At 43.2% G+C, this 23,208-nt stretch overlaps 2 protein-coding genes across 7 annotated transcripts in view; one reads left to right on the plus strand and one right to left on the minus strand.

Moving 5' to 3' along the window:
* The window catches only part of MGC147475.S (uncharacterized protein mgc147475 S homeolog), a 42,908-nt gene extending 37,980 nt beyond the window's left edge, over positions 1-4,928 (plus strand). Inside the window, exons 7-10 of the mRNA NM_001097703.1 lie at positions 361-481; positions 788-885; positions 2,442-2,536; positions 4,009-4,928. Of these exons, the coding sequence (NP_001091172.1) occupies positions 361-481; positions 788-885; positions 2,442-2,536; positions 4,009-4,124 (430 nt within the window). The 3' untranslated portion in view covers positions 4,125-4,928. The remainder of the gene's footprint in view (positions 1-360; positions 482-787; positions 886-2,441; positions 2,537-4,008) is intronic.
* Positions 4,929-8,457: 3,529 nt separating this feature from the next.
* med25.S (mediator complex subunit 25 S homeolog) overlaps positions 8,458-23,208 on the minus strand; it is a 29,267-nt gene continuing 14,516 nt past the window's right edge. For 3 of the 6 annotated variants that reach the window (XM_018226922.2, XM_018226919.2, XM_018226920.2), the window contains exons 10-20: positions 21,806-22,047; positions 21,040-21,180; positions 19,945-20,030; positions 18,319-18,376; positions 18,118-18,225; positions 17,766-17,957; positions 15,002-15,109; positions 14,840-14,923; positions 11,833-12,009; positions 10,746-10,947; positions 8,458-9,001 (exon numbers count right to left, since the gene is read on the minus strand). In XM_018226922.2, coding sequence (XP_018082411.1) covers positions 8,892-9,001; positions 10,746-10,947; positions 11,833-12,009; positions 14,840-14,923; positions 15,002-15,109; positions 17,766-17,957; positions 18,118-18,225; positions 18,319-18,376; positions 19,945-20,030; positions 21,040-21,180; positions 21,806-22,047 — 1,508 coding nt within the window. In that variant the 3' untranslated portion in view covers positions 8,458-8,891. 6 annotated transcript variants of the gene reach the window in all.

Genomic DNA, 23,208 nt, shown 5'->3' on the forward strand with positions numbered 1-23,208 from the left:
TAGGAGGGCTTCCTTTCCTAGCAGATGTATTAGAGCTCACGCAAATAACTGATTCCTTTTGCACAAATCCTGCACGTAGAGAGACATGATGTCTGGTGGTTTTAATGCGTGAGCTCTAATACAGAGAGAATGAAGAGAAACAGATGCTGAGAGAGGAATAGTGAAAAAAACTTGATTATTTTAGAAACGCTACATATTTTTTAGTTGATTGTATTTAGAAAGTTCCTTATTTCAGTATGCTGAAGCGTATATAAAATTTCAAGATAGATCCCCTTTAATATTGTCCTTTTACAATACTATAATATTGGCGTGGCTCATTGGCTCTGTAAGTGATGGTGAGTGTCTTATCTCTGTCTGTAGTGCAAAGACAGTGTATGGGGATTTAAATGACGCAATTGTCGCTGTAAATGACCAAGAGGATCTAAAATGGTGGAAGAACAAGCACGGGCCTGGAATGATAATGAACTGGCCTCAGCTGAAGGTGAGATATTCATTTCTGTTGTGCGTTTTGTCCAGTGAACAGTATTTATTATTACTATATTCACCACAGAAGTGTGTATAGAAAGCAGATTGTACCCTAGCAACCAGATAGCTGCTATGCTGCTGAATAAAAAAGACCAACCGCAAATTGTCCTTTGTCGACATTATACTTATACTTAAAGTTATTTAATATGTCCACTACCCCTTTAAACCGTCAACTGCCACGTGGAATGCTTGACTTGCTGCGAAATTCATTACAAATCCACAGCTGTCTAATACGAGAGCTCTGTTCTTCCTTTTCCCACAGGAGTGGACTCCGGACACAGAGCAACAAATTGTGAAAAAGAAGACAGTGAAAGAGACAGACAAGGTGAAGTTATACAGTGTAACGCCTACAGAAAGCAGGTACAAGTTTGTTTCAATACCCAAGGATCCCTACATTTTGTGACTGTCGCTGTGGGACTGGGTCTCCTAGGGCCGCCAGAGAATATACTGGGCTCAGACTCACAGCAATTCAATATAGATAGTGGCAAATAGGTTTTTATAAAGGGCCATGGTGGAAATAAGAATAAGCCAATGGGGATTGTCTCCAGGCTGGGAGATTCTGATTACTGTGTATGTTGCACAGATATATGTGACACCAAAATGCCCTGGTTCATCCAGTGGGTTTATACATGGGGGATGAGTTGCATCCTTCAAAATCTCGTTCAAGGCAAAATCCTTTGGGTGAGGATCGGAAACTGAGCATATAAGCATCAGGGGACGCTTCCTGCATCAGTACATTACAAGTTTAGTTTTCTGTCTGCTCCCACCTGGACAGAACTGAAGGGGGCACTACTTTTACACCCTTATCATATGAACAGTGTGAAAGCTGCTAATACTGTAACATCTAAAAAATAATGCAACTCCCCAAAGGGATCAGTAAAGAATTCTGAGCAATTTTACAACACTTTTGGGTGGGTAAATGATAATCAGAATCAGGGCCCACTTATCAATTGTGGAGCCCAGTTTAGACCATTTGGTGAGGCCTCTCTGGACTTAAGGGATGCTGTCATCATTTTTATTATGTAGATTTATTTCTAAATTACACTGTTAACACTGCAAATAATTCACTCTACAATATAAAATTTGATTCCTGAACCAACAAGTGTATTTTTTAGTTGTAATATGGGTGTGTAGGTGCATCTCAGGTCATTTTGCCTGGTCATGTGCTTTCAGAAAGAGCCAGCACTTTAGGATGGAACTGCTTTCTGGCAGGTTGTTGTTTCTCCTACTCAATGTAACTGAATGTGTCTCAGTGGGACCTGGATTTTACTATTGAGTGCTGTTCTTAGATCTACCAGGCAGCTGTTATCTTGTGTTAGGGAGCTGCTATCTGGTTACCTTCCTATTGTTCTGTTGTTAGGCTGTTGGGGGGAAGGGAGGGGTGGTATCACTCCAACTTGCAGCACAACAGTAAAGAGTGACTGAAGTTTATCACAGCATAAGTCACATGACTGGGGGCAACTGGGAAACGGGCAATATGTCTAGCCCCATGTAAGATTTCAAAATTAAATACAAAAAAATCTGTTTGCTCTTTTGAAAAACAGATTTCAGTGCAGAATTCTGGTGGAGCAGCACTATTAATTGATGCATTTTGAAAAAACTTTTTTTTCCCATGACAGTATCCCTTTAAAGGGACACTGATACTAATTAACAATGAGTTGCCAGGCTGGACTGCCTGACAGTGAGAGGTGCTGCCCCCTGTGCCATGGAGAGAGCTGCAGGTGGGAGATAGGAATCAATGTAGCAGAGTTAAGAGAAAGTGTTTTTAGGAATGACAAGTTTTTCAGAATGTTATTTGTGTTTCCTATGCGTACGTTTGTTTTTGTTCTTCGCAAGTATGAAAACTATAAAAACCTGTACATTTTATACATTCTAATTTGTGTCCATGAACTCACATCACTTTGCTTCTTTTACAGTCAGAATAAAGCTCCTATCAATGTTCCTGGGGTGCGTGTTCGAGCCGTATATGATTATTCAGGGCAGGAATCTGATGAGCTCAGTTTTAAAGCAGGTAACTGACGTCTCAAACTGCCTTTTAGCCGGCCAACATATAGACAAATACAAGAGGTCCTCTGCACTCAACCCATTATCAATATATTTAAGACAGAGACATTTTGTGCATACTGCTACTGAAAAATGCCTTACCCTTTAAACAAAACAGGGATTGTTTGTCCATATATTGCAATATATTTAAGCTGGCCAACTACACATTTTACAAAAGGGACTAAGTTTTACCTGCAACTTACTTGCAGCTTTCAAAGTAAAACTCCCAAACGTGGCTGCCCTTTTATTAGACACCAGTGGGATCACCTGACTATAGCTGGGAAGGATACCGGCCAACACCCACTGCCAGTAATTTGCAAACAAATTTCAACTTCCCTCTGCCGTGAAAAGTCACCTGAATTCTTAGAAGCAGTCGGGTCAAGGATCACTGTTGGGCTACTTGGCCTGGACAGACCAGTGGTGTTGCCTGGGACATGGTTAGGGTTGCCACCTTTTAATAAATTTCCACCGGCTGGTGGTGGGGGCGGGAACAAAGCGGTGGGGCGTGACGTTAAGGGTGGAGTCAGAACGCGCAATTTCCCAGAAGGCAGCAGAAAGGTACATTTTGAGCGGATTGGGGGCGGGCCGAGGGCTTTTGTTAGGCATATTGCAAATTTACCACCAGCTACATTGCAGGTAAATTTGTAATACCGGCCCCGGCCTTGGCAGGTGTTTTACCGGCTAGGCCGGGTGACGACCCTAGACATGGTAGGAATGGAGTGGGGGTGGCTGAAGGGTCAGGGTTGGAGTCTCTGCATTAGGGGTCAATGCAAATGTTGTATGTCCTCTATGAAAAGGGCAATGTGGTTATTGGCTAACAGGATTTTCCAGCATGGTCTGAATGAACCCCAGTCACATATTGATAGAGTAGACATCATGTTTGATTTAAACAAGACTAAACTAGACTGTCGCTTTGATCGCGAGTCAGCCAGTGTGGTGCACCTTCTTGTTTTCTCCCAGGTTTGCGTCCTCCCAAACTCTACTTATAGGCTCTGAACTCTCTGAATGTTGAGCAGTTCCTTCTCAGACGTAGGAACTGTCCAACTGGTTTACTTCCTATTAGGCTCCTCGGATGGCATGAGTGAGCATGCAGTAGAGTGTTGCCAAAAATGTGAAGGTGGAATAGTGGAATAAAAGCTTTAAAGGAAAAGAGAAGTAGTTTTGGCCAGCGATGGGCAAAGAAATAGTATGATATCAATGGGCAAACATTGAGGCATATGGTATTTACAAGTCTGGTTCAACACAACTTCTGCACACCACCTACATGTAGACACCAGTACTCAATTTCCAGCTGTTTCAAGCCCAATAGAGTCCATGAAAGAAGAGGAGACACAGTAAATGTCCTGTGGGCTATCACCCTACATCCTCCTTTTCTGCTTAGTAATAAATGATGTAGAACAAAAGCCCAAGAAAACTCCAGTCCTTTGTTTGTTTCTGCAGGTGATGACCTCACAAAGATTGAGGATGAAGATGAGCAAGGCTGGTGCAAAGGAGTGACAGATAAAGGACAAGTAGGACTTTACCCTGCCAACTATGTGGAAGTGATTTCTGGATGAGGTGGGGGGATGCATGGTGCAAGGAGCAGAGATGCAAAGACTGAATGCGGTTGCTTAAAGATTTCTGCAAGAAGAAACGGAGGAAGCAGCAGCCTTACCTTGTAGTTGCTCCTCAACACAAACCCTACAAGAAATACCACTGCTCTGGAAGGCATTGCCAACTGACAGTATTCTTCTCTTTTATACACAGAACTAAAATATTCTTTATATCGTGACTCACGTGGAAGGCATATCTACTGGGCTGTAGTGTCCATGTGGTGCCAAATTATTTTCAGCCAAGAACTCAAAGCTCCCTTAGGTGTGGGCATTGGTTCCTCTCAATGCAGAAAGTCAAGGACTTCAATAATATAATCCTGAATGCCTAAATCTGGTGGCACATGGGGAGATTAGTCTTCTCTGCTGCTGGCGACTAATCTTCCTTAAATGCCTTCCCACGGGCAAGAATGGTGGGGTGGCATTTGCATCGCTTCGTTTCCCGAAATGTTTCCTCATGAGGCAACTTCAAGTGACTTCGGAAAACGAAGAGATGCCACCAGCCAACTAGTAACTAGATGTTACTGGGCCTCACAGCAAAATCATTTTAGGGACCCCAAAATATCTAGTTTTACCAATATTATTAAAATGCAGGCCTCATGGGGCCCCCTATACCTCTTGGGCCCCCTTGCAGTCGCAGGATCTGCTTCCTCTGTAGTTTTGCCCCTGCCACCAGCCTTAGTGCAATAACTCAGCAGCCCAGGAGAAGCTTTTTGTTACTGCCATGTTTGCTGAAGCAGTGAAAGATATGATTAAAGTGTCTGTACCACTCGCACATACCCAGCATGGACTTATTTTCATTGTCAGTCATCTCATTCTCAGCACATGTATTGCTTATTAATATCTTCATCTCTGTAGACTTCTTGCCTTGCTTCTAGTCATCCCCAAGGCGACCAACATGACTCACACATGGTCCTTCAAGCCTCTCAGTAATAATCTTATTTATAAACCTTCTTTAGATGATAGGGCTCCAAGGATAGACAGCTGCTCAGAAGTAACATCTGCTGAAGTTCATTTTTGAAACTTACTAATAGGCTCATGTAGAGTTTAAAGCGTTTTGAAGCTTTTAGTTATGCATAGGCCATTAGTTGTAATATAAAATCAGGTTGCAGCCAAAGTTCCATGTTGATCAGGTGAAGCATCATTGCATATGATAACTGATTAATGAACCTTGACTGTGATTCCATAAAACTGGTCATACATGTCCAGATTTGGCTGATCTTGACCACATTGCCCAGCTATTTGGATGTATAGGTCAAACACTTGTTTCATTGTTGGATCCCAGATGATCCTACGTTTGTAAATACTATCTGCCAGTGCAAGTGTGCATCAACAGATGAGGAGCCACAACCTTTCTGAAGATCTGATTGTTGGGTTAACATCCACCAGGCCAATTGGTTAGATAACGAGAAAATATTGGCAAGTAGTCACCTTAATTCAGGGGTCCCCAACCTTTTTTACCTGTGAGCCACATTCAAATGTAAAAAGTGTTGGGGAGCAACACAAGCATGAAAAAGTCACTTGAGGTGCCAAATTAGGGCTGTGATTGGCTATTTGGTAGCCCCTATGTAAACTGGCAGCCTACATGCACAATACTTAGTTTTTATGCAATTAAAACTTGCCTCCAAGCCTGGAAATCAAAAATAATCACCTGCTTTGAGGACACTGAGAGCAACATCTAAATGGCTGGAGAGCAACATGTTGCTGACGAGCTACTGGTTGGAGATCATTGCCTTAACTTCTTCTGTGCCCCTCACACTAGTTTAGGTCCAGAAAGTCTAACATGATACAACTTTTTAGTTTTAGTTTTTAGTAAACAAGTGGCCTTTGAGGAACACAAACGTGGCCCTATAAACGTGCATCATCTTTTTCTTATCTCAATGGAAGAAGAAGTGAGAGGTGCCAAGGGGCCCTCCTTCAGTTTTCCAGCTCTCAGGAAGCAAAGGAAGAACTTGCTCTATGTTTCCTCGATCATCCTTTTCTCAGTGGATAGGACTGATGTCCCAGAACTTGCCACTACAGCAGATTTATAACCTCAATGAGTTCATGAATTGTAAAGCTTTATTAATGTCAACCAAAAAGCAGAGAGATGTTTTTGCTCAGTTCTCAGATCTCCTGTTGTTTTTATGATTAGTTGAAGCCAGAACAGGGCGAATATGATGCTCATTCGGGCATGGCTTATTACTCCCAACTGTCCCTTTTTCGGAGGGACAGTCCCTCTTCCGACAGCTCAACCCGCAGTCCCTCATTTGTACTGGAAAGTCCCTCTTTTCTCTGCACTGAACAGCCAGAAAAAGAAACAAAGTTTCTCACTTAATTGGCACAAATAGGTGCAAATAAGATACTTTGTAACAATTTTGAGACACAAAAACACAGTTTTGATAAGGAGAAATATTTTCAAACTTTCATAACCTGCCAAATTTTGTAAAACAAACATGGTAATTAGGGGGTGTGGCCACAGAAAGGGGTGTGGTCAAAAAATTGCTGCGCTACATGCGGAAAAAAAGTTTTTTGTCCCTCTTTTTACTTCCAAAATTTTGGGAGGTATGTGTTGCACCTTGTTGTGTTCACAGTGGAAGTTGTGCAGGACTCACTGGTTATGCTTACAGCTGATTTATTAGAGCTCCAACATGGCTAACTTTGTACATGCATTTCAAGAAGGAAGTATGTCAAATCATAGAGCACAAAAGAGAAAAACACAACTAGCTGAGAGAATACATAGCACTGAAAGAACATTTTGACCAGCAGCTCCCTCTAGTGGTACACAACACACCTTCAGCCCTAAGTATGTGAGAGCGGTGCATCACTATGTGCCATTACGTGTCTATTACTTACACCTTCAGCACACACGCAGCAGTATAGACCAAGTGGCAGATCATTTCACTAATGTGCCGAAATATTACTGCTATGGCTACGCGATTCCTGCAGTGTGCTGGCGGGCCGCATTATTATTCATTTCATGATGGAGCCAGAGGGCCGGTGTAAATTTGGAAACGGGCCGCAATTGGCCCGCGGGCCTGACTTTGGACATGCCTGTATTAAGGGATACATGTACTGTCAATATAAATACATTTAGTTACAACAGCTCCACCTGCTGGTCATTTTCCAACCAAGTAGACAAGGAAGTTGTCAGGAGAAAGAAAGGCTGGTCTGACAGTGGCAGTGGGTTCTGACAAATACCAGAGGAGCTGCCATAGAAAGTCACTATTTAGTGGGCTGCTGGGGAGCTGATTGGGCCTCTCTGTATTGGAATGCCAGGGCCTATTTTGACTGGGCAGTGGTGTAACTATAGAGGAAGCAGACCCCGCAGTTGCAGGGGAACCAGTACTGCTTTTATAGCCAACAAGAACCCCCCCCAACCCAGCCGCTCTCTTACCAGTGGCGGGGAAGCAAATAGGGTCGCCACCTTTTCTAAAAAAAAAATTACCGGCCAGTGGAGGGGGAGGGAACAAAAGGGACGGGTTGTGGTGTAAAAGGGGTGGAGCCACATACTGTGATGCAAAGGGGGAGGAGCAACACGCTATGGCCAGAAGCCTGAAAAAAAAAAGTTCTGAGCGTATTCAGGGCCTTAGCAGGTGTTTTACCGGCTAGGCCAGTAAAATACCGGCCAGGTGGCAACCCTAGAAGCAAAGCATGTCGGCAAGGGGCGGAGTAGGCCGGGGAGTGGGCGGGTCCGTGCAGGAAGTGGCTGGGAAGATGGGCATAGGAGTGTGATGGGCCCCTAACGATCTTTTTGCAGGGGGACCCGGCCCACTCAGAATGGTCGGTTAATTTCACCTTTAAGGATGAAAATATTTGTCCTGTAATTCAATGACGTATCAATGTGCTTTATTCTGAGCGCTGTCACGGCTTCTCATTTTGTTATATATAAAGTAGTTGTAGTTGCTTCTCATCCTCATAGACTAAGTGAATTTGACAAAGCATCGTGCACACCTACATTGTGGTCTGGCCTACTGGAGTGCTACTCCTCTATTGGCTAAAATTGACAATCAAAAATTCTCGATATCCATGCTTTTTAGTTAAAAAAAAAAAAAAGAAAGTAGTTTTATTACATCATGTTAAAATCACAAAAAAACACACATGGAGCCTAACGCGTTTCATGCTTGCCTAGTACATAGGTAATCATCCACGGATATAGAGAATTTCTGAATTTGTAGTTTTACCTCTGAGGTCTCCATCATGCTGTAGCATTTACTATAGATTTACAGGGTTCTGTGATCCGGCTTTTTTGTGTACACATAAAATGGACAAAAACCACAATAAACAGGGACGCAGGGAAAAAACAAAAATCGCCACAACAGATTTTCTAAAACATTTTATTTTTATGGTATAGCTTATTTTATACCTGTAAACGCTCAATTTCCAATATAACAAAAGACGTCTGCTGTTTGTTGTAAAAAAAAAGTCCCGCAAGTCAACAGTGGAGCAGTTTGGTGGAATGAAGTCGTAACCTTGTCTGTCCTGCAATAGGGACTGATCCCTCCGACGAATCAGCAGTGAGGAGAGAATTATATACAAACCTTTATGGGAGACAGAAATCAAGGAGGCCAAGCAGCTTTCAACAGAATTATTAGCAACTCTACCCACGAGTCTCAACAAGTTCTATGGCTTCCTACTTAGACTACAGGGAGCAGAGACGATCAAATCTAATTAATCAAGAAAGCCAGAAGAGATGATTCATAGATGATGAGTTCAAGATTGAAGTTGGTACAGTCGGATTTCCTTAGTTTATCCTCAAATAAGGTCCATTAAGATGTCATCTTCCATAACACTCTGGGCCTGCACTTGCTGTAGTCCTGACTGTGGGACGGGGCCTCGAGGTCCAGCGCTCATCATCAATGTCCCTAAATCAAAAACAAGGTACATACGTCACATAGACTGATAAACCATTGCTTTATACTCATATCATAGCAACATAAAGGCCATTCAGCCCAATTTTTGGAAGTTTATTTACATTCTAGTAGGGACGCACCGAATACACTATTTTGGATTTGGCCGAACCCCCGAATCCTTCGCGAAAGATTTGGCAGAATACCAAACCGAATCTGAATATGCAAATAAGGGGTGGGAAGGGGAAACGTTTTTTTACTTCCTTGTTTTGTGACAAAAAGTCACGCGATTTCCCTTCCCGCCCCAAAGTTGCATATGCAAATTAGGATTTGGTTTGGCCAGGCAGAAAGATTCGGCCGAATCCTGCTGAAAAAGGCTGAATCCTGGCCAAATACCGAACCTTAGATTCGGTGCATCCCTTTATTCTAGAGCAGAGGTCCCAAACCTTTTTTACACGTGAGCCAGATTCAAATGTAAGAAAACGTTGGAGAGCAACATAAGCAGGTAAGATGTTCCTGGGAATGTCAAATACAGGCTGTGATTGGCTACTGGTAGTCCCTATGCCGACTGGCAACCTACAGAAGGTTCTGTTTGGCATTACACGTGGTTTTATACAACTAAAGTTGCCATCAAACAAGGAATTCAAAGAGAAGCAGCCGCTTTGAGGCCACTGGGAGCAACATTCGAGCAGTTAAAGAGCAACATGTTGCCCACGAGCTACTGGTTGTGCTTCACTGGTCTAGAGTTTCTATTCAAAGGGTAAAGGTGGCCATTCGAGCCAATCTCACCCCGATATGCCACATTGAGGTGGGTGATATCAGGCTGATCCGATCGTGGGCCCTAGGGCCCGAAAATCGGATCATAATGCATCGGATACGGGTGGTCAGATCACGTGATCGCATAATCGCACAGATGAGGCTGCGATCAGACAGGATTTTTTAACCTGCCGGATCGACATCTGCCCGACTTTCGGCCAGATATCGATGGAGAAAGCCTGTCTGATGGCCCCACACATGGGTCAATAAGCTCTCGCGATGTCGTCAAACGAGCCGATCTCTCCCTGATAAGCTCACATTGAAGTGGGCGATATCAGGCTGATCCGATCTAGGACCCAACGATCGGATCAAAATGGAGGCTATACGGGCTGTCAGATCGCGGGACCGCAGCAACGAACTTATGCAGCCGCAATCCAATGGGATTTTATAACCTGCCTGAACGACATCTGCCCGACTTTCGGCCAGATATTAATCGGGGAAGCCCGTCGGATGGCCCCACACATGGGCCAATATGGTGTGGACTTGGTCTGTCGGTAGCTTTTATTTCCCCTCGTTGCAGATTCTGGCATCGGACTTCACGGCATCCATCTTCCGAGTCCTCGGTAAGCTGACTGGGAGATCGGTATGTCGGTGCATGTGCAGTTGGAGCAATTTGCCGGTTTTTGAAATTGATGGAGATTGTCGATCTCCCAGTCAGCATATCAAGGACCCGGAAGATGGATGCCGTGAAGTCTGCCGGCAGAATCTGCGACGAGGGGTAAGTATGAAGTATGGGGCATTTCCACAGGGGGGCAGTTAGCCTGGGGGGAGGAGGGGGTCTACGTGGGGTGGGGGGTACGGGGGGTTTTTTTTTTTTTTTTTTTTTTTTTACAGGGTTTCTTTCTCCTTTAAGGCAAACTGTGAAAGGAGTTGCAAGATCAAGTGACCTGTATTAACCAATGACTGTGCTTCTGCCATTCCCCTTGTGTCTAAATATCCTCACCTGGAATTGGGGCTCGCTGTTGCATCTGGTTACCCCATTGCTGTGCAGGCGTTTGGTGCATAAGACTTTGTCCTGGAAGCTGGAGCTGACCTGGAGCCTGGTGCTGCATCTGTTGGCCCATGGCCTGATGTGGGAGCATGCTCTGGGCTGCTTGCTGCATGTGGTGCAAAGGCTGCTGTGTTTGAGGGACGCTGCTCTGAGGCTGGAAAACAAAATAATGGAACGGACATTCAGTTCTTGAAACAAGGGTCTGACTTATTGGTCAGTTTAAAACACGTCATCCAGTACAAGCCGTTCTCCGACTACCGTCCAATTCCGAATTCATGCGAGTTTTTAAACACTCCCCTAAATTCGAAATTCCACCAATCGAAAATTATCAATAAAATAGATTTCTTTTTAAATTAAATCAGCCGGAAAATTCAATCTAATTCGAATCAAATTTTAGAAACTCGATTCGAGTTTTTCCCCAGAAAAAAAAAAACCTCATATGCCAGGAAGGCTACAAACAACTCCAAATTGATCCCTGGACGTCTGCCATTGACTTAGGTTTTAGGTGGCGAATAGTCAAAGTCGAGTTCTTAAAGGGCCAGAATATGATAAATCTCGGAAAACTCTTTTTTTTTTTTTTAATAAAAAAACTCGAATCGAATTTGGATAATTCCCAAGTCGAATTTGACAGTTTTGATCATAAAAATATTTGAATCTTCAATTCACCCCTTAATAAATCTTCCCCTAAGTGCAGTATATAGGTGGTATAATAAATATTGATTTTTTTTTTCACACCATATTATTTATCTGCTTGGAATATAAACATTAGGAGGGGCCCCTTATGAGTTATAGGGGCGACTAATCTCCCTGAACTGCCTTCCCGTCGGCTAAAATGTAAAATCGCCGGCGGGATGGCACTCTGAGGGCTTCGTTTTCCGAAGTCGTCCGAAGTTTCCTCATGAGTCAACTTCGGACGACTACGGAAAACGAAGCGTTTCGAGTGCCATCCCGCTGGCAATTTACATTGTAGCCTGCAGGAGGGCTATAGAGGGGAACTCGTCTTGCATGATTGTTTTCCTCCCGTTTCCTAGATACTTACAGGCTGTTGGCTCAGGAGGAGGTTGCGTAGCTGTGGGTTGGCACCAGGATTCTGTGGTCTGAGCATGGCTCCTGGCTGGGGGTTCTGAGGTTGCCCAGGTGCTTGAACAGAGCTTTGTGTGGCTTGTGGTGGTGCCTGAGAGGCCAATTGCTGTGGCTGCTGCACTCTAATGTGTAACTAGAAGAAAATTCCTTATGTTACGGTCAAGCAAATCACTACTAGAATCACAAATAGTTCTTCACTCTTCAAAATATTTACCCAGATTCCTTATAGAATAAGTAAACCTTTAAAATAAGTGAATGTAAAATTGATGAGGGGCCTATTCACATTCATTATTTATTTTCTTTTTATTCCAAGATATTAAGGGATACATGTGCTGTTAATATGAATGAATTGTGTTACAACAGCGCCACCTGCTGGTCAGTTTCCCACCAGTCTGACCACCAAGTAGTCAAGGAAGTTGTCAGGAGAAAGAAAGAGGCTGCTCTGATGTTCTTCTGCTTAGGGAAAAAATTAGAAACCTCTCTCACATCTTTCCTTTTTGAGCTCATTCAGTTGGGATTTGTTGTATAAACACTTTGAACTTTCAGCAATAAATATAAACTTGTTTTCCCTTTGATATCAGCTGAATCCAGAAAAACGTTTTGAAAGCATTTTACCTCCTAAAACGGTCATTATATCAGAGCTGCAGTGAGGAGTGGGAGTGTCTGTTCATTATCTCACAGGAAGTGGTCACAGAACTGATTGACAGGCTGAACTCTGCAGGGAAACGCCTCCCCTCCCACCCTCTGTCCTGTGTGTTTCCAGCCTGCACATAACTACTGCTGCCAGATCATTCACTTATAACTATATACAGTACCTTAAATGCTCAACATAAAGCAATAGATGTGAAGGTTAATACAAACTGTTATTGTAGTTTTTCTTTTATTTAAAGTACAACAGTATGTTCCTGTGTTCCACAGCAAATAGTCATCAGTCTGGGGTTGCCACCTTCTTTACTGCCGAACTCCAGGGGGCGGGACCATGACATATAGGGGGTGGGCCGTGATGTAATTGGGGGCGGCTCTTGACACGAAGGGGGAGTGTCACAGCATCAGATGGTGGGACTATGACGTGGCGTCAATCTTAGGAAATCCTGCCCGGTTTTCCTTATTTGGAAAATCGGACAGGCAGTTTTGACCAGGGCAGCCCTTCAAAGTACCGAGCTGTCTGGGTCAAAACCGGAGGCAACCCTACATCAGTCACAAATGTACCTGCCCAGCTGGATATAATCTATAGTCCATAATATTTTTTATACACTGTGCAACTCCCTGCCTCTATTACATTATACACTTATACAAACAGTGTCCGTTAGTATTTACTGTTATGATATTCCAGAACAGCAGCTGTACGTTTGTTTTCCTGCATATTGATATATGATCAGGTGCAGGGAGTTGCAAGGGAATAAATGCAGCAGTTCTGGGACAATTTATGGCCAGGCACAGAGACTTGCATGGGAATACATGCAGCTGTTTTGGAACAATTTATGATCAGGTGCAGGGTGTTGCAAGGTAAAATGCAGCTGTTCTGGAAAAATGTATGATCAGGTACTGGGAGTTGCAAGGGGAAATGCAGCTGTTGTAGAACAGTTTAGGTCGGGTGCAGGGAACTGCAAGGGAATACACGCAGCGGTTCTGGAACAATTTATGATCAGGTGCAGGGAGTTGCAAGGTAAAATGCAGCTATTCTGGAACAATTTATGATCAGGTGCAGGCAGTTGCAAGGGGAAATGCAGCTTTTGTGGACAGTTTATGGTCAGGTGCAGGGAGTTGCAGGGGAATAAATGCAGCTGTTCTGGAACAATTTATGATCAGGTGCAGGGAGTTGCAAGGTAAAATGCAGCTATTCTGGAACAATTCATGATCAGGTGCAGAGAGTTGGCAGTAAATGAATACAGCTGATGTTCTGGAATTGTGTAACATACAACAACAGATGCAGGAAGTTACAAAGGAAAACCGAAAACATGTTGATTGCTTTTTGTATACAACATAATACAGGTTTGGGACCTGTTATCCAGAATGCTAGGGACCTGGGGTTTTCCGGATAACGGATCTTTCCGTAATTTGGGTCTTTATGCCTTAAGTCTATTAGAAATTCATTTAAACATTAAATAAGCCCAATAGGCTGGTTTTGCCTCCAATAAGGATTGATTATATCTTAGTTGGGATCAAGTACAAGCTACTGTTTTATTATGACAGAGAAAAAGAAAATCATTTTTAAAACTTTGGATTATTTGGATAAAATGGAGTCTATGGGAGACAGCCATTCCGTAATTCGGAGCTTTCTGGATATTGGATTTCCGGATAATGGATCCTATACCTGTACTGTGTAGAAAAAGACTATGGTCGTTACACTAACTGCTTATACACATTGCCACCAGAAAAGAATAAAATACTTTTAGTAGCAGATTATGTTTTATTTATACAGAACTTTGCTTTTTCACCAATTAATGCAGTGCAAGGGAAAGGAACAAGCAGTGAAGGGGGAGGGGAACAAACAGGGCAGAATGGGGTTAAATGAACAGGGCAGAGAGGAATATAAAAAAAAAAACACTGCAGGGAGGGTGTTAAATGAACAGGGCAGAGAGGGAGAGAAATGAATAAAGCAGGACAGAGAGGGACAGAAAGGAGCAGTTCAGGGAAGAGAAAACCAGCAGTAAGGTATAAAAGATGTCTGCAGGGAAGGACTGAGAGTGACAAACACGCCCCCACTCCCCTCTCATTGGCTGCTGTGTATCTTAAGCAGAAAGAGCCTGGTGCTGGAAAGTCATGGACAGGAAGTTGCAATGGAGGAGGGCTGAGCACAGTTTTCAAGCTAATACAGATGTTTTTGAGCCAAAAGGTATTAAAATAAAAACTATTTCTTCTGTTTTACATGGTTTCATGCATTATGAAAATGTATGCTATATGTCCCTTTTAAGATTTGAGAAGTCCCTGAAGTTTATGCCAGGACTTTTGCAAAGACTCACCAAATTCTGTGATCTCTGTTGCTCATCCATCATAGCGACTTGGCTGATCGAGGGCATTCCAGGAGCCACCTGCTGGCCTTGCATCTAGAGGAAAAGAAAACAGATTTTACCAACTGGTTTCTCTTCTATAGTCAATCTGAAGCATGTGGAAAACCAGTTTACCTGCTGGGATACAGCCTGTCCCACTGGTAGAGTACCCGGCTGTTTTTGGAGGAAGCCTTGCGAATTGGCAGGAACAGATCCAGCGCCAACACCTTGGACAGCTCCCATCTAAACAGAAGACATGACAAGAAAATGTAATATAAGCTTCCTCATACTGAAATAAGAAACTTTGTAAATACAATCAATTAAATATTCTGCACCGTTTCTGAAATAATCAAGTTTATGTTCACTATTCCTCTCTCAGCATCTGTTTCTCTTCATTCTCTCTTCATGCAGCAGTTGGGTGTCAGATATTCATTGACAGTTAGATCCAATATATCTTATAGGGGGCTCCTTTTGCCTAGAACAGGGGTCAGCAACCTTGACTATCAAAAGAGCCCTTTTGGCCCCTCTTCCACTAAAGAAAAATAGTCTGGAGCCGCAAAACACAGTTTATAAACTTTTAAAAGTTTTAACTTTTTTTTAATTTTAACTGTTACAACAACAAACAGAAGTACAGTGTGTATGTGTAGGCCTACTTTAAAATAAATTAAACACTGAATAGCCCTATTAAATGCTAATGTTCTCATCTGTAAATGGTCTGGCCACACAAGCAGATTCGGGAAGATTAGTCGCCCCAGCGTCAAATCTCCTCTTCCTCCCCTGCCCTCCCCGACCAAAATCGCCTGTGACAATTCACACTCACTTTGGAAAACGAAGTGATGCGTGTGCATTGCCGCAGGCGATTTTCATTTTAGCCAGTGGAGGGCAGGGGAGGCCGTTCTGGGAGATTGTCGCCCGAAGAAGAGGAGATTTGTCACTGGGACAACTAATCTCCCCGAATCTGCTCGTGTGGCCAGACCCTAAATGTGACTTCTGTTCCTGAAGCTCCATGCTGATCTTCCTTCTCTTGTCTTGAGTATGTGACCATGGTAAGGACCTTCATCTTGCTGTGGCTCGGTCTTGCCTGTCACTCCTGGGACATCTATGCAGCCCCCCCACCTGCTGGCTGATTCCCGAGTGTGCGACTCACTTCTTGAGTGTGGTCGCACACTCAAGAAGCCACCAGCAGATACGAGGGCTGTATAGACGACCAAGCCACAGTAAGCAGGATGAAGAGCCGCATGTGGCTCAGGAGCCGCGGGTTGCCTACCCTTGGCCTAGAAGATGTATTAGAGCTCACTATTAAAATCACCAGACATCATGTCTCTCTACATGCAGGATTTGTGCAAAAGGCAGTTTTTTTGTTTGTACTGGAATCAGTTATCTGCTAGGTTCACTTCTCATAGTCCTCCTGTAATGAGAGACTGTATTTCTAGGTAGGCAACAGCTGCCCAATGGGAGATACTACTGACCAGTCTGAAACAGATAAAAATACCTCCATAGTTTCAGAAGTAATAAAATACTCGTTTGTTTATAGCCATTACCATAACACAATGCTAGTACATGTATTTCCCTAGTTCAAACCAGCATTTTAAGGGGCAGTTTTATTAAGGGTCAAATTGAAAATTCATATTCTCGAATTTCTTTTATGGTCAAAACTGTCACTTGACTAGGGAATTACCCAAATTCGATTTGAGTGCTTTAAAAAATTTAAATTTGATTTTCGAGTTTATTCCAATTCGACTATTTGCCACCTAAAATCTGCCAAATAACTGTTTAAATCAATGGGAGAGGTCCAGTGACCAATTTGGAGATGTTTGGAGCCTTCCTGACAGAGGAAAAGCTCGAATCGAGTTTGGTCGAATTCGACTTGAGTGTTCAGGTCGGGAAAATTAATCAGAGTTTAAGATATTCTATTTTTTTCTTAAAGGGATTCTGTCATGATTTTTATGATGTCATTTTTTTTCTTAATGACACTGTTTACACTGAAAATAATTCACTCTACAATATAAAATGTCATTCCTGAACCAGCAAGTGTATTTAGTTGTAATATTGGTGTGTAGGTGCATCTCAGGTCATTTTGCCTGGTCATGTGCTTTCAGAAAGAGCCAGCACTTAAGGATGGAACTGCTTTCTGGCAGGCTGTTATTTCTCCTATTCAATGTAACTAAATGCGTCTCAGTGGGACCTGGATTTTACTATTGAGTAGGGATGGGCGAATTTTTTCGCCTTGTTTCGCCCAAAAAATTACGCCCATAGACTTGAATGGCTTTGTGCGTCAAAATAAAAAGACGCGTGTCAAAAAAATTGTCGCGCGACAAAAAATTTTTGACGCCCATAGACTTTAATGGGCGTTGGCGACATTTCGCCGGCGGCGAATTTTTGTCGAAGCGAAACAGGTAAAATTCGCCCATCCCTACTATTGAGTGTTGTTCTTAGATCTACCAGGCAGCTGTTATCTTGTGTTAGGGAGCTGCTATCTGGTTACCTTCCCATTGTTCTGTTGTTAGGCTTCTGGCGGAGGGGGGTGATATCACTCCAACTTGCAGTACAGCAGTAAAGAGTGACTGAAGTTTATCAGAACACAAGTCACATGACTAGGACAGCTGGGAAACTGACAATATGTCTAGCCCCATGTTAGATTTCAAAATTAAGTATAAAAAAATCTGTTTGCTCTTTTGAGAAACAGATTTCAGTGCAGAATTCTGATGGAGCAGCACTATTAATTTAAAAATAAATAAATAAAAAAAAAATTCGACCCTTGATAAACGTGCCTCCCCGTGTATGATACCCTGTTTCTCATGTGTAACCCTACAAGGAAATTAGAACACCTAAATTATAACAAGGTGGCCCATACAATGACATTGGAAAGCCTTAGGCAAGATTTACAGAGCCTCCTTACATTTCGCTGTTGGTCAATCTTCTGCATCTGAACTTGCTTGTGGTTTGTGATCACCTGTCGGATACCGTTGACGAAGCCACTCTGGTCGTTGGGAATAAGCCCCATGAAGATCTTCTTTTTGGAGGAGTAGAGAAGCATGAGAACTCTCACTTCACATGGGGTTGTGTGTGGGAAGTGTACGCAACCAGCCTGCTCAAAGAGGCAAAAACAAAACAAACTGATACACAGCGTGATAATGTAAGAATAAGGCAACTTTGACAATGATCCCTTTGTCTTACGGTTAAGAAAAGCACAGGAACAATTCAGCATTTGGCTGCGAGTGAATGGAGAATACTATAGACATGGTACTTACAAAGCCACTGCCCATGATACGGTATAGGCCTTTCAGAGATTCTAGGTCCTTGTTGGTGAAGTGGAATTGAACCATGCGGGAATTCCTGAACAGTGGTCCGAGTGTAGTCTGCAATGGAGAACAATCATTTAGTCACATGAGGTTATAAATGGGGTTTCTTGCTTCCAGTATAGTATAGAGATAAGCTACAACGCGTCTTACCAGAAGTTGCTGTGGGATGAGCTGCATGATAAGTTTTTGTGGCCACTGATCTGTTTTTCTGAGGAAATAATAATAATAATGGACAGGGGTATCTTGAGATACAAGAACAGGCAGTTGAAAACAAGGATGTTGTGTGACTTTCCTTGATAAGTAAAACTGGAACATGCTCATTTGCCTGAGATGCCACATTGTGAAACTAAATCTAAGAAAAACCACCACAAGCACTGCAGTATCACCCATGCTGTGTGTGTGTCGGTGGGTGTGTGTGTGTGTCTGTCTGTCTGTCGGTGGTGGGGGGGGGTGTCTGTCTGTCGGTGGGTGGGGGGGGGTGTCTGTCTGTCGGTGGGTGGGGGGGGGTGTCTGTCTGTCGGTGGGTGGGGGGGGGTGTCTGTCTGTCGGTGGGTGGGGGGGGTGTGTGTCTGTCGGTGGGGGGGTGTTCTGTCGGTGGGGGGGGTGTCTGTCGGTGGGGGGGGTGGTCTGGGGGGGGGGGGGTGTCTGTCGGTGGGGGGTGGGGGTGTCTGTCGGTGGGGGGGTGTCTGTCGGTGGGGGGGTGTGTCTGTCGGTGGGGGGTGTGTCTGTCGGTGGGGGGGTGTGTCTGTCGGTGGGGGGGTGTGTCTGTCGGTGGGGGGGTGTGTCTGTCGGTGGGGGGGTGTGTCTGTCGGTGGGGGGGTGTGTCTGTCGGTGGGGGGGTGTGTCTGTCGGTGGGGGGGTGTGTCTGTCGGTGGGGGGTGTGTCTGTCGGTGGGGGGTGTGTCTGTCGTGGGGGGTGTGTCTGTCGTGGGGGGTGTGTGTCTGTCGTGGGGGGGTGTGTCTGTCGTGGGGGGGTGTGTCTGTCGTGGGGGGGGTGTCTGTCGTGGGGGGTGTGTCTGTCGTGGGGGGTGTCTGTCGGTCGGGGGTGGGGTGTGTGTCGGGTCGGGGGGTGGGGTGTGTGTCGGTCGGGGGTGGGGTGTGTCTGTCGGGGGGGGTGTGTGTGTGTCTGTCGGTGGGTGGGTGGGGGTGTGTGTGTGTGTGTCGGTGGGTGTGTGTGTCTGTCGGTGTGTGTGTGTGTGTCTGTCGGTGGGTGTGTGTGTGTGTGTCGGTGGGTGTGTGTGTGTGTGTCGGTGGGTGTGTGTGTGTGTGTCGGTGGGTGTGTGTGTGTCTGTCCAAGTTCCCATACTTCCTGAGTAGTTTACCCTACAAGCTCTAAAATACCCAACAGGCAACAGTGGAAAAAGGCCCTTAAATACTCACTAGTATAGAGTCAAACTGCTGCATATCTTTCAGCTTTTATGGGGGCCATCAGAAGCCTACGTGGTTATTTTGTCAGTAGCAGCAGTTAAGGAAAAGCCTTTCAAACTCAATTCATAAGCGGCTGTTCTGGCTGAAGTATCATAGAAGCATAGTAGCCACTCAAAAGCTCAAGGTTATGAACTACAAATTGTGGTTCTGAATAACTATCTACAGGAATATATAGTGATCTAGTCTGACTATAATATTTATATAACCATTATTTCTATTCACTGAAGAACTGAATACCCGGCCTCCTATTGCTCTTACAGTAACATTGCCGTATCTGTTGCACATGTAAGTGATGGTAACGAATAGCCTGTAAATAAGTCAATCAAACAATGAATAGTCACAAACTTACAGATTTTCTCCAGGATTGATGTAAACTTGACATGGGAGGGAGCGAGTGAGTTTGGCGTTGTTGTCCACAGATACTGACCGAGGCTTCTACAGTAAAACCAAATGCACTTTAGTTCAGGCTGCAGAAGCACATTTACTTCTAGCATTAAAGGATAAGTAAACCTTTAAAATAAGTGAATGTAAAACGGAGGAGGGGGGCTATTCTAAGCACCTTTGCAATGTACATTCATTATTAATTTGGTTTTTATTCCAAGATATTAAGGGATACATTTAGGGGGTTATTTATCAAAATCCAAATGTATCTCAATATTTTCTGAAAAAAAAAAAAACCAACCAAATCCACATGGGTTTTTTGGGCTTATTTATTAATACACGTTCCCGAAAATTTTGTTTGCGGGAAAAAATCGCGAAAAATCTGATTTTCACAATTTTTCGGATCTTTCATCTGATTTTCAAGTTTTTTCGGATTTTTGACCCGAAAACTCAGAAAAGTTTGGGGTATTGCCAAAAACCCAGCGGACATCAAAAAATCATTGGGACGTCTCCCATTGACTTGTATGCAATTTCCAGGTCTGAGATGCCGGATTTTCAGATTCTGACTTTTCCATCCTCTGGGTTTAATAAAGTCCGAAAAATTCATGATTTTTTTTTTTTTTTAAAAGTCCAATTTTATTCTGAGTTTAGTAAATAACCCCCATACTGTTAATATGAATTAGTTTAGTTACAACAGCGCCACCTGCTGGTGAGTTTCTGACCAGTCTGACCACCAAGTAGTCAAGGAAGTTGTCAGGAGAAAGAAAAACCTTTTTCAAACCTTTCCTAAGCAGAAGAACATCAGAGCAGCTTCAACCCAGACTGGTGGGTAAATGACCAGCAGGTGGCGCTATTGTAACAAACTGAATTTATATTAACAGTACATGTATCCCTTAATATATTGTAATAAAAGAAAAATAAATATTGAATGTACATTGCAAAAGTGCTTAGAATAGCCCCATAATCAATTTTACATTCACTTATTTTAAAGGTTCACTTATCCTTTAATAAGCACCAACGCATTCAATGGTAGTGCTAAACCGTGCCCCTCAAGCATACTCACCTCCTGCCACTCTAACACCCCACTCCAGGCCAGCAATTTATTGCCATTAACAGGGGTCTGTGTGCATGGTAACTGTACTGTTCCAATCTGAGGCTGAGAGGGTTGTGGGGCCTGGACTCCCCCAACAGCTCCTGTTATGGGCTGTATAAATACACAAGAGAACTGATCAGAAAAATTCAGATTTATTTTGCCACTGACGAATCAAACAGAAGACACATGGGTGCCAGAGGCTATAAAACACAGCACTAAGGACCAGATTTATCAAGGGTCGAATTGAAAATTCGAATTTTTGCGTTTTTTTATGGCCAAAACTGTCAATGGTCGAATTTTAAAATTCGATTTGAGTTTATAAAAAAAAAATTCCAATTATATTTTCCAGATGCATCATAGTCTGGCCCTTTAAAGGGGTAGTTCACCTTCCAATCACTTTTTTCAATTCAGTTGTTTTTAGATTGTTCCCCAGAAATTACTTTCCATTATTTATTTATTCCATTCCATTTTTACTATTTTTCCAAAATCTAAGTTTAAAGTTGTATTTCGAATACGACCAATCAAAGTTTTTAGAAACTCACATGAATTCAAAATTCGACCTTTGATAAATGTGCCTCCAAGTATCAATTACACTGAAATATCTAAATAGCAAGACTACGGCCACTGCTTCTTGGTTTTGAAATGTCAACCGAACATTATTCTGGCATTGGATTGCAAGCGACCATCAAATAGATTTCAGACAAAGATGAATTGTGAAAATCGAAGGCTTCCTCACCATAGAGGGTGGAACAGGCTGTTGTGGAGCTCCCTGCTGCTGTAGTTGTACAGGTGCTGGTCCAGGACCTGTGGTTACCGTGGTGATAAGACTGGATTGAGAAGCAGGAGTCATTAAGGAGGAAGGGGAAGGAACCATCTTGGGTACGGAAGCATTCGGAGGCAGTGTAGGGGCAGGTGGTTGGTTAAACGGCGTGCCGACAGCTGGTGCATTTGGCATCGGATTAAGGTTTGGAAGCAGAACTAAAAAATAAATCAATGAAATGCTAAATGAGCAGTGAATAATAAGGGTGCACCGTATCCAGGAATAGGCCTGGCCGAACCGAATCCTTAAAATCATGTGACTTTTCGTCACAAAACAAGGAAGTAAAAAACATTAACACTGCAATGTTTAACTCTTGTTATTAACACAGTAAATATTGTATCTCAAAGTAAAACTGACACCTGTCTTTATATCCCTTCAGTACTTTAGATACTTTAAAGGGATACTGTGATGGAAAAAAAATGTTTCAAAATGAATCAGTTAATAGAGCTGCTCCAGCAAAATTCTGCACTGAAATCCATTTCTCAAAAGAGCAAACAGATTTTTTTATATTCCATTTTGAAATCTGACATGGGGCTAGACATATTGTCAATTTCCCAGTTGCCCCTGGTCATGTGACTTGTGCCTGCACTTTAGGAGAGAAATGCTTTCTGGCAGGCTGCTGTTTTTCCTTCTCAATGTAACTGAATGTGTCTCAGTGGGACATGGGTTTTTACTATTGCTGTTCTTAGATCTACCAGGCAGCTGTTATCTTGTGTTAGGAAGCTGCTATCTGGTTACCTTCCCATTGTTCTTTTGTTTGGCTGCTGGGGGCGAGGGAACGGGAGGGGGTGATATCACTCCAACTTGCAGTACAGCAGTAAAGAGTGACTGAAGTTTATCAATGCACAAGTCACATGACTTGGGGCAGCTGAGAAATTGACAATATGTTGAGCCCCATGTCATTTCTAAATTGAATATAAAAAAAATCTATTTGCTCTTTTGAGAAATGGATTTCAGTGCAGAATTCTGCTGGAGTAGCACTATTAACTGATTCATTTTGAAAAAAAAAATTTTTCCCATGACAGTATCCCTTTAACAAATTTCCCTGATTTTAAATTTTCACGTATTTTACATAATTTTTTCCTGGTCCCCTGAAAAATGTAAAATAGGGGTTCTTCTGTAGTGGATTAGGTGCATCCCTAGTAAATAACACACAATACAGCTCAAGGAAGATTCTAAAGTAGAAAACAGCCTGTGGTTAGGGGCAGTCACTTCCATAAAACTTTGTAGGCCTTTCTTTGCCCATGTGTCACCATTCACTTAAACATTCTTTTAAGAGTTCACCTTGCATACAAGTTCATTTTTTACAAGCTGGCACC

This window comes from Xenopus laevis, chromosome 7S (assembly GCF_017654675.1).
Source record: "Xenopus laevis strain J_2021 chromosome 7S, Xenopus_laevis_v10.1, whole genome shotgun sequence".
NCBI lineage: Eukaryota > Metazoa > Chordata > Amphibia > Anura > Pipidae > Xenopus > Xenopus laevis.